Source organism: Ascaphus truei, chromosome 11, assembly GCF_040206685.1.
Source record: "Ascaphus truei isolate aAscTru1 chromosome 11, aAscTru1.hap1, whole genome shotgun sequence".
NCBI classification, from domain to species: Eukaryota; Metazoa; Chordata; class Amphibia; order Anura; family Ascaphidae; genus Ascaphus; species Ascaphus truei.
The window spans coordinates 58622508-58634318 of record NC_134493.1 but is presented as its reverse complement, the minus strand read 5'-3'; the positions used below and the strand labels follow the sequence as shown (position 1 = coordinate 58634318).

The following is an 11811-nucleotide window of genomic DNA, read 5'->3' as shown; positions in this document are numbered from 1 at the left end:
TTGGGACACTTTTACAGACGTGTGTAACCTGTCCTGTTCAGACATCATTATTGAGATAATGCATCTGCCTATGTGGGTTATGATGTTCTTATAGTAGCTTCCAAGCTTCCGTCTACTATTTACCCACGTGTTTGGACGTATGGTTTATGTCCATTTAGTTATCAATATCTCCTAGAGCTGTGTGGGATATAGTGTAGGCACATTTATCTGTTTTTAGCTGACCCTTAGGCCAGCCATATTACTACACAAACAGATTACAGTGTTCCTAAGGCTCCATATAACACCAGTGATTTATATCACCTATTTACAATTACCCATCTATGGCAGGTGGAGTTGTTTAGAGAACCTATTGCTTTCAATAGGGTTCATTATCCTTGACTTCCATATCCCCATCTCCTTTTTATCACTTTCGCCTTATTGTTCAGGTTACCTCACATAGAGGTGGATCCACACATCTATATTTTAATGGAGGATTCCTCCTAATAAAGTTTTATTTTTAAATTATTCATCAATACATATTAGTTTAATTACTTACCTTCATTATCAGGCCCTGGGTTAGAAGTATCAGCTCACCAGCCGTTGAGGGCTTTCATTATAGGGGTTCTTTTCTTCAGTTTATTAGTTCATTTATTTCCCCTGATTGTAGCACCTGTGTCTAGGCAGTAGCGAGGGTCCCCTTCCCTTTTCCCCTTCCCCCTCCCTTATTACCCTGGTTGCACATTATTTGCAATGCGTCAACATAGTCCGAAGCGCAGTTCAATAGAGGTACAAAGATTAATCATTACATAAATAGACTTACATACAAGTTAAGGTCAAACAGGCACAGCCAGATACAGAGATGAAATGAGGGCCCTGGTCCCGAGAGCTTACACTCTAGATGGAATGAGGGACAATGTGGAAATAAAAAGGTGAAGTGGCTGCTCATTGTGGGATGGAGTAAGACTCAGGATAGAGTAAGCCTCGGGATAGAGTAAGCCTCGGGATAGAGTAAGCCTCGGTATAGAGTAAGCCTCGGGATAGAGTAAGCCTCGGGATAGAGTAAGCCTCGGGATAGAGTAAGCCTTGTGATGGAGTGAGCCTCGGGATGGAGTAAGCCTCGGGATAGAGTAAGCCTCGGGATAGAGTAAGCCTCGGGATGGAGTAAGCCTCGGGATGGAGTAAGCCTCGGGATAGAGTAAGCCTCGGGATAGAGTAAGACTCGGGATGGAGTAAGCCTCGGGATAGAGTAAGCCTCGGGATGGAGTAAGCCTCGGGATAGAGTAAGCCTCGGGATGCAGTAAGCCTCGGGATGGAGTAAGCCTCGGGATAGAGTAAGCCTCGAGATGGAGTAAGCCTCGGGATGGAGTAAGCCTCGGGATAGAGTAAGCCTCGGGATTGAGTAAGCCTCGGGATGGAGTAAGCCTCGGGATGGAGTGAGCCTCGGGATGGAGTGAGCCTCGGGATAGAGTAAGCCTCGGGATAGAGTAAGCCTCAGGATGGAGTAAGCCTCCGGATAGAGTAAGCCTCGGGATAGAGTAAGCCTCGGGATGGAGTAAGCCTCGGGATAGAGTAAGCCTCGGGATGGAGTAAGCCTCGGGATAGAGTAAGCCTCGGGATGGAGTAAGCCTCGGGATGGAGTAAGCCTCGGATGGAGTAAGCCTCGAGATGGAGTAAGCCTCGGGATGGAGTAAGCCTCGGGATAGAGTAAGCCTCGGGATAGAGTAAGCCTCGGGATGGAGTAAGCCTCAGGATGGAGTAAGCCTCGGGATGGAGTAAGCCTCGGGATGGAGTAAGCCTCGGGATGGAGTAAGCCTCCGGATAGAGTAAGCCTCGGGATAGAGTAAGCCTCGGGATGGAGTAAGCCTCCGGATAGAGTAAGCCTCGGGATAGAGTAAGCCTCGGGATGGAGTAAGCCTCGGGATGGAGTAAGCCTCGGGATGGAGTAAGCCTCCGGATAGAGTAAGCCTCGGGATAGAGTAAGCCTCGGGATAGAGTAAGCCTCGGAATAGAGTAAGCCTCGGGATGGAGTAAGCCTCGGGATAGAGTAAGCCTCGGGATAGAGTAAGCCTCGGGATGGAGTAAGCCTCGGGATAGAGTAAGCCTCGGGATAGAGTAAGCCTCTGGATAGAGTAAGCCTCGAGATGGAGTGAGCCTCGGGATAGAGTATGGTCCAGCCCGACAGCTGATCCTATTAAGGTTGGAGGGTGGGGATGTTACATACAATGGAGATTGATCCTACAATGTATTATAGAAAGCTCCAATCTTCTGCTGCTGGCCTTTTCCTGGGTAAACCTTGTGAATCTGAGTTGTAGCAAGGAGACCTTATTACCTCGTCCCCAGAAGTTTCTCTCTTAAGCTCTCATCTTAGGGACACATAGCCTGTTTTGTATCTGGAAACAGGCCCTTTCTAGTTGAGGAAACCCGTGCTGTATAGAAATCGGACCTTTGACAGCACGGAAGAACCACTGGGCACATCTCCTGCTGTAAATCCTCAGACCCTGTTTGATTCCCGGATATCTTTCATATTTAAGATAACTGTATCTCTATACCAAGCCTTTTGTAATCCCCTTACTTTATTTGCCACCTCTGCTGGGAGACTACTCCACCAATCCACCACTCTTCCCGCGAATAAATACGTCCTGACCTTTCCTCAGAGCCTCCCACTCTCCAGTGTCCGACCTCCTGCTCTAACTCTTCTCTTTCTCTGAAACACGCTTCTCTCCTCTTTGTTGATTAAACCCTTTATATACTTGCATTTGTAATCATTTTACCCCTCTCTCTTATCTCCTCCGATCGGGACAGCACTGCACAAAACCTTATTAAATACCCTATATTAAATACCCTAAACGTTGCTCGAATGCCTCTGTTTCCATAAGTGTTTTGCAAAACTGTTATTTTGTGGCTCTGTTATTTATTTCGTTTTAATAACCAACCGATTTTTCAAAGATTTGTTTAAATTTTGTTGTCTTTAGTGAGATAATGTAATTTTCTAATGTAATAAATAGACTTATTCTGGTAATATCATTTGCTTAATGATCAATGTTCTGAAAACTATGTCTGCCTGTGACTGTACGTAATATATACAGTACATAAAGTATACACTGTGCAGTTTTGCGCTGGATATTAAATGCCTCACTCATCCCCAGATGTTATTGTGTAAATGTTTTGAAGAATGCACAATTATGTGATGTAAAGGAACAGGTACAGATTCTCTGTGTACTATCTCCTTTATTTTATTTAGTGGGGACAAGCACCAGCTTTATCAGAGATAACATGGCTTTCTGTCAGATTTCTTTCTGTAACATCAAAGTGTAACATTTAAGTGTGTGGAGTTCATCTTGGAATTATAATCTCTGGATGTTTTCATTCTACATCTTTAAACATGGATGCATTCTGACTATCTGGGCTAATTTTCTGACTTATTTGTTCAAACAGGTACCGCTACAGATTTTAAAATGTATTCATTGGTATGTGTGAGCTGGATTCTACTATCAATAGCTACAGATTTTAAAATGTATTCATTGGTATGTCTCCTTCAATCAATTTGCAAGATCCTAAAATGTAATTAACAATTTGGTGTGCCTGAGTTGATTAGGCAGACCCCTCCCTTAATTGTTAGTCAATGTGGCTGAGTTTTAGAATACTTAAGGCAGGATACCTTGGCTGTGAGCCATATGGCTCTGTGTAACATTTACGTGTGTGGAGTTAATCTTGGAATTTAAATTGGAGGTGAAGATTGGAGGAAGATCTGGACTCTGAACAACAACTTTATAACTGTGAGAACTTTACTTTCTAAAAGCTTTGATTCTTTGTACTCTTCCTATACTCCAATAACTGTGAAGTCTCTCCTCCTGTATCTCACTATGCCCTCCTTATTGCATTTTCTGTTTACTGTTTCCTCACTCCTTGTTGAATGTCCCTGTTCTCTCCAACTTCCCCACTCCCCACTGCACCATAATTTATACACCTCCTATTTATATTCTCTCCCAACAACCCTCAATAAAAAAAAACCCACAAATCCTCTCTTCACACCTTCTATCTCCTCCTTCCTGCTGCTGGGGATCTCCCCTAAGCCTGAAGCCAGACATACACACCTGATCTCACCCACGCCTCCCTGCCATCTCTTCCCCTGCTAATGGTGTTAACCTTTTCATTTAACACTGACTAACCTTAAAACTTGCCCCACAAATCCAGCATCCCAATAGCCTGCATTCATGGCTATTGTCCCACAGTCACTTATACCACCCATTGTGGCCAAGCACACCCATCTACAGCACTCATTCCCTCACCTGCTGTCTCTGTAAATTTCCCCTCAAATCTCTTAGATTGTAAGCTCTTCGGGGCAGGGATTTCCTTTCCCATTGTCTGATTTTTGCTTCACTTGTGTTATTATAATTCCCTGTACTGTATTCTTTGTGAAGCGCTGAGTACACTTTTGGCGCTATATAAATAAAGACATACAATACAATACAATATTGCATGTAAAAATAAAATAGCTGTTAAAATCGTGACAATGGTGTTTTTAAAGATGGATGATCTGAAACTGTTGTTACTGGAAATAGTAAACAACGCATGCAGAGCGCTCCACGGATTCGATATAAAATAATGTTTAATACCATAAATATCTGGTCAACAGACCACAAAAATATATCACAATAAATGTTATACACAATATAATAAATAACTTAAAATAAAAACAAAACACTTTGGGGCCTATGCAGAGAGCAGCGAGAACGAAAATATCGTCATTTTTTAGCGAGATATGGCAATAGCAAGTTAAGAAATGGCGAGTTGAGAAAAAAGCGCCAGTTTTTTTTTTTTGTTTGTAAAACTCGCCGCGCGGCTGGCGAGAAGCAATATCTCGCCAGTTTTGAAAAGGTTCGTATGCAGGAAGGCACGATCACCATCTAGTGGCTGATCGCGCCATGAAAATGGCGAGATATTCTACAAATAGCTCCGCCAAAAAAAGTTGGCACGAAGCTGGAGCTCAGTGGCGAGAGTGAACAGAAGAAAAAAAACGCGTTTTTTTTCTAACACGTTTCAACAGCGTGCATCTCGCCGTTTGAAACTCGCCATAATCATGCATGATAATAATTGCAGTTTTCAGACCTTTCTGCATATGGAGAGAAAATCACTCCATTACATGTACAATTTATTACCATCTCCAATTATTTTCAGCGCTGCTCTCTGCATAGGCCCCTTTACATGATATATATAAACAATCCCACAGAATGGGGGGAAAACAATGTTAGCTCTGTAGGAGCACAACAGCAGGCACGAAAATACCAAATTTCATCTAATAATAACAATCACAGTGAGAGTCCTATGAGAAACTTGATATAAAACCACAATGAGGGAATGGATACTGACCACAAGCTGCCTGTGTGAACGCGGAAAAGTCCGCACCGCGCGAACATACTGCAGATCTTCCCTCTGCTGATGCTTCCTGGTTGTTCCCTTCCAGCCAATGTGTGAATGTGCAGAGCAACCTCCCGTGACCTCTACGCGTTTCGCAACCACGCACTTCGACTTACGAATTGTGCATTGTTTTCTTGTTGTTTTGGGAACTCCTTTTGAAGTTTTCAATTATAGGAGTGTTTGAGGAGCGGCTCCCCACATGCAGCTGCAAACGGATTATATCCAATTGGTTTTATTGACAGCACGAGCACAGAAACCTTACACTACTTGCCTTGCTGAACATAGTATAAATATAAATATATATAACGTATGCACACGTGCTTTGCATTTGTTATTAAAAGTTTGACTCATTCACAGATGACACAAATAGATGAAGGTACCATGTTTTCCCTTAGAAGAGATAAACCCTACTTTTCTTTCTCATTCACAGATGTTCTTCTATAAATCCTTCAGAGACCTCACTGGTAATATGAATTGACCAGTTACAATATATTGGAAGGATAGACATGTGAGATGATCAAACCTCGTGTGCAAACTTCATCTTTCATCATCCTCATCTCCTGTTGGTATCAGAACCTGCAGAAAACGTTGTTATTTTGGGGCACACATGAAAGTGGAATAAATGTTTAAACATTATTATCCCTGTGTCCGATTCCCTGTTCAGACATCTTAAAATGGAGCGAGACAATGTTACTTCTGTCCAGACCTTCATCCTTCTGGGATTCTCCCACCTCCCTCATCTTCGCCTCTTCCTTGTCTCTGTCTTCTCTCTTCTCTACATCTTCACATTGCTGGGAAACGGCCTCATCATTATTCTCATCAAAACTGACCACCGGCTGCACACACCCATGTATTTCTTCTTGGCCAACTTCTCTTTAATGGACCTTTTTTACCCATCGGTCACGGTTCCCAAAATGATCTGGGACCTTGTTTTTAGGGAGGGTGTAATATCCTTCCATGGATGCATAGCTCAGTTATTTTTCTTCATAACATTTGCTTCAAATGAGTGCCTCTTTCTCTCTGTTATGGCTTTTGACCGATATTTAGCCATTTGCAAACCTCTCCATTATGGGACCATTATGAGCCATAGGATGTGTTTAAAGCTGACAGGTGGGGCATGGGTTACAGGCTTCCTCTATTCTGTCATTCATACCGTCCTCACCAACAGCATGTTATTCTGTGGTCCTAACCTTATCAACCACTTCTTCTGTGAGATCCCCCCTCTCTTCCAGCTTGCCTGCTCCGATATCACGTTCAACATGACGTGTGTCTTTGTGTCCGCGTTTGTCATGGGGGTGTGTAACTTCTCCATCACCCTCGGCTCCTACACAGGCATTGTGTCCATCATACTGAGGATAAAGTCCACGGAGGGGAGGATGAAAGCCTTCTCAACTTGTGTGTCCCACCTCATGGTGGTCTCCATGTATTACGGGACACTCTTAATCACTTATTTCCGTCCCATGAGCAGCTACTCCCAGTCCAGGGACCGAACAGCTGCTGTGATCTACACCACAGTAACCCCAGTGCTAAATCCCGTAATATATAGTCTGCGGAATAAGGACGTGAAAAAGGCACTGAAGAAGATTTTGTGGAAGGGAGCAATCTCCTAAAATATACTGAAATGAGATGTTATTCTATGCTCACATGATACAGGTTATGTATAGAACAGCAGATTAAATATAACATTTAAAAAAAATGCACCATTAAAAAAAAAAGTACCCTACATTTGTATTCAGCCTTTTTTTCTTGTACAATTATAGCACTTATTTGCAGAAGTTAATGTTATGTAGCCGAGCTCCGTCTTACCTCCGGTGCAAGGAGGGAAGTTGCCAAGGCGATCGGAGCTCCGAGGCGGACCCAGAGTGCGGGGGCCACCATTTTGGATTTCGTGCATGTGCAGAAGAAGCGGTGTGCATGCGCAGTGAGATCGAGGTTGCGGCAGCCATCTTAGGTGGCTCCGCATAGAATACTGCGGAACTACAAGTCCCAGGATCCTTAGGGAAATAGGGATCACATGGGGCCAGCCCACCAATGAGAGGAGGAGGAAGCACAGATAGCTCTTGGCACGAACGGGACCGCGAGGCAGTTGGACAGAGGGACTGAACAGAGAAGGTAGTGTCCAGGGATCAGTGCTTCCCTGGACTAGGCCTAGTATTGCCCCATAGGCCCCAGCTAGGCCCTGAATCCCCACTAGTAAAGTGTTGCAGGAAGACCCCAGATAGGGATGCTTCCCCTTAGTACAGAGTGGTACTATCGCACCAGTGATCGGACGGCTACGCGGTGCCCTGCAGCCTGGGACCAGACCCAGGGCCCTATAGACATTTACATGAGACACTCCTGCTGGAGCTCCCCCACGAGGCGGATCAGGATCCTAAGGCGTGAGGGGATTGTTGGAGGACCCACGATGTGGGACCAGACTGATCCTTTTGGTTCATCGGCAGTTTCTGGGTACAGGAGTGCCCAGGGAGGTATAAAGTGCCCCAACAATCAATACAGGGGTAGCGTTACATGACACTTTGGGTGGGACTGTTCTATGGACACTGGGTGTTTAGGCGCCTAGGGCACCCTCAGTACTTTGGGGGAACCACACCGGCGTGTTGTGTGTTGTGTGTTGTGTGTGGGTATTGCATTGGGAGGTCGCTATTGTTAGTGTTATTATATGTGTATATCAGTAAATATTGGTTATATACCTGTGTGTGTATTTCTTATTATTGTGATTGGTTCCTGTGAGGGGTTACCCCGCCAACGCTGGGATCCCTCACAGGTGGAGGCGCAGCACTAAGGAGAAGGAGCTCACCCCAGGCTCCCTGTGGCAGAGACTTGGGCCTCCTGTGAGCAGCAGGTACAGCAGCCCGCGTAGTCGCCCGCGTAGTTTCCCTTAGTCGTACGGAAAGGGGGCTACAGTTATAATAAATAAACTCTTTAACAGCACGAGCAGCAGGAAATGCATTGTACATGTGATTGAATACACTGCCGCAGCAAAGGATTTAGGGCGTTATATCAGACACAGAAAATCCCATTAGTCAATGGAGAGTTTTGGCTAAAAACGCCTGGAACACCCACTCTGGCGTATTTAGAATAACGCCCGCAGGCTGCGCAGAGCAGCTGAGCGGGAGTGAAACATCGGGTGTTTCTCCCTGCTGGCATACAGAAGATGTATGTATTTCTCTCTTTATTTATATAACACCCACAGCTGCACTCTGCACTTTACAGGAGCGTGAGTTCACTTCTGCCACACCGCTTACAGTAAAAGGAACACAGAAAGAGTACAGCACTGCACAAACCACCGGCAGGGATTTCATAGTTCATTTCACAAACAGGAGAACAAACACACAGGCGCACTGGGTAACTGTACAGAGTATAGATACTCTCAGTACTCGCGGCCGAGTGGACACTGAAGCCCGTTTTCTATTCTCTCCAGTCCGGAGAAGCCTGACAGCACAAAGGGAAAGTGTCCGTCTTCCCAGGAGAGAGGAAAGTGTCAGCGTATTCCTTTAAATACCAGAACGGATTAAAAAACAAACATTTTGGAAACAAACTTTGCAAAAAGAAAACGGTTGTAGAATGTAGTTCTCCCCGCCGCTAATACCGGAATATTAGGATATTACCCCTCATTCAGCAAACCAGTTCCAGTCCCACAGGAGAGACACGTTTAAGAAGGCACTGCCATACAGGTCACGGTACCAAGCTGACAATCTGCATCTGGGGACGGTTTGGGGGTTTTAAATTACCATCTACAAAAGCACTAACCCTTAACAAAGGCTCTGGCTGCAAAGTACAGCATATACTGTGAGTTATTTATTAGTTCTGCCGCTGGGATAAGGGGGATATATGCAATGTGAGGGATGTGCTAACTAATTCAAAGAAAGATCTCGTGTCTAATATGTAATCATTATTAGTGTGTTATACACAAGATCTGCCAGGTTTTTACACTGTGTGATTCTGTCACATGAAGTACACGTGTTTTCATTGTTTTCACGGAAAACACTGTTATGAGTCTTAATTTATTCTAAACGCAGATTGCGCATTATCCAGTATCATTAGATTGTGTGGAATAATTTATGAGGAAATGAAAGCTTTCTGGTTTGTGTTATAAAGCAGAAGAAATGACAAATGCTGCACCCCATAAATACGAAAATCAATGCAGTTACTGGGGCTCCTGTGCGCAGGGATTCCCGCGAGTAATCCAGGGATAGAAAAATTGGCAAAAGCGCTCTATGCCAGTAAAAACAGGATATAATATTGCCAAAACCACCTTCCAAAGGTATCCGTATGAGTAATAATGGTAGTAAAATATTGTCATGAAAGAGAGGTTTTGGCCCGGGATTAAAGGGGTTACACCCCATTTTGCCACCCTCTACTCTCACCTGGGAAGCAAGGGGTTAACTGGACTGGGGTCCAGTAATACGTTTTTGCCTTGCTTCAGCCATGCAACTGTTTATTCCCCTGTATAAATGTATTGTTTCTGTTCCAGTGACTGCACCACACAAACACAGGGATCCATCCGGGAGGGCAAGGGTTAATAGTTGAATAGTGATTCTAGCCCTTTGTTTAAGTTACCCTCAAAGATGCCTGCCTACTAAGGAATGCGACCAAATGTTTAGGAAGCTGGAGTGGTTTGTGAGTGTTAAAACTCACACTTACAAACCATAGTATCCTGCCCAACACCCCTGATTTAGGAGTGGGGCTACAGAATGAGTGACCTTATTAAATATAAGGTTATTATCAGATGTCCTCCGTTCAACGTGCTAATAGCTACATATGTGTATTCGTGGGACTGATTCGCACATAAGGATTACAGACACCTGATGTTTAGCCGGTCCTAAGAGACAGATATTAATATCTCTCTTAATATTAGTATTACACGGTAATATTTAGTCTCATTGGGAGCGGCATGCGTGACGGAATGTATTAATATACCTCACGTGCCAGTAAGTACTACTGAACTGACTTTATGAAGTTATTTAGATAGGAAAAGCAGTTTTTAAACATCCTTGGGTGGGAGGAGTTTTAATCTGAGGAAAACTGTATTTGTAACCATGTATTATTTGATTTAACTCTGTGCCCAGGACATACTTGAAAACGAGAGGTAACTCTCAATGTATTACTTCCTGGGAAAATATTTTATAAATAAATAAATAAATAATAACTGTCAACCTCACCACTGATTTATGAGAGGGGCTGGGTTTAGGTTGTGTTCAATGGGAAATAATTGTATAAGAACCAGGCTCAGCCTATGGCTATTGTCTTTCATGTCTTTCGTGTCTTGATGATTATGAAGATTGATGTATGAACTGCCAGTCCAGATGTGACTGTTTCATCATTTCCATCTTAAGTGAGTGTCCATATTTTGTCTGTTATTTGTATATCTGATGTGTTCACCTTTTTCAAGGAATAAATTATATTTTATCATATCTAAGTCTCGTCCAGCTCAACCCAGTTATATTCTTGGTGGTGTATTATTAATAGCCAGTCTCCAAGCTACCGTCACAAATATAACAACCAAAATGGGTACTATCCTCCTGACAGTTGGTGGGTAGTACAAGCCCACCCACAATCAGTCTCATTGGCAGGTTCCCCCGAATAAATGCAAATACTCACATATCCTTGGATGGCTGACAGGCTGACACGAACCACATGGAGCAGGAAGGACCCAAAGTCAAAAAATGAATAAAAAGGGCACTTTAATGTGTCATGAGACCCATATACACGCGTTTGGAACGTCACAGCGTTCTTTATCAAGGATAAATATACAGTGTAACACCACCCATTAAATACCACCCAATAAGAGGGTATTTAATGGGTGGTGTTACACTGTATATTTATCCTTGATAAAGAACGCTGTGGCGTTCGAAACGCGTTGGATGGGTCTCATGACACATTAAAGTAATCCAGTGAGCATGGTAAAGAGAAGCGACGCAAAGCACTTCGACTTTGCTAATCTGATGTATTAAAGCCAATAGTTATACACAACGTCTAGAAAAAAAGTGGCACATTTTTCGCTTGAGAAAGACGTATAGGTCGCAACGCTGTGTATAACTATTGGTTTTAATAAATTAGATTAGGAAATCCGAAGAGCCCTGTGTTGCTTCTCTTTACCTTGTGTTATAAAGCTCCCGAGTCATTGAGTTTTTCCATTTTTTGTCTCATCTTTTATTTTTTTTAATAACTATTTATATGTAAACACATTTTATGATTATTTTCCTGTTTTTGTTTAATTCTCCACATTGACTCTGGCGCGTTTATTTTGACCTAATCCCTTAATTTCCACTCCTGCCCCCCCAAGCTCCTCTCCCCCTTTCCCCCCCCCCCCCACCGCCTGTTCTCTTGCTTTCTTTCTGTGTCTGTAATAATAAAAGTGCCGGTGAGTCAGTCTGTCAGAGCCATAGCTACAAGACCATGAAACCTAGAGGC

The 11811-nt window shown here is 43.6% G+C and overlaps 1 protein-coding gene across 1 annotated transcript; it reads left to right on the top strand.

Annotated features, from left to right (window-relative positions):
• The first annotated feature begins 6071 nt into the window (after positions 1-6071).
• On the top strand, positions 6072-7007 carry LOC142462895 (olfactory receptor 5V1-like). The gene has a single exon (XM_075565110.1). The coding sequence runs from the start codon at positions 6072-6074 to the stop codon at positions 7005-7007; it is 936 nt and encodes a 311-aa protein (XP_075421225.1).
• Positions 7008-11811: the final 4804 nt, after the last annotated feature.

Coding starts and splice junctions, on each gene's coding strand:
- LOC142462895 (XM_075565110.1), top strand. CDS start 6,072: ATGGAGCGAGACAATGTTACTTCTGTCCAGACCTTCATCCTTCTGGGA.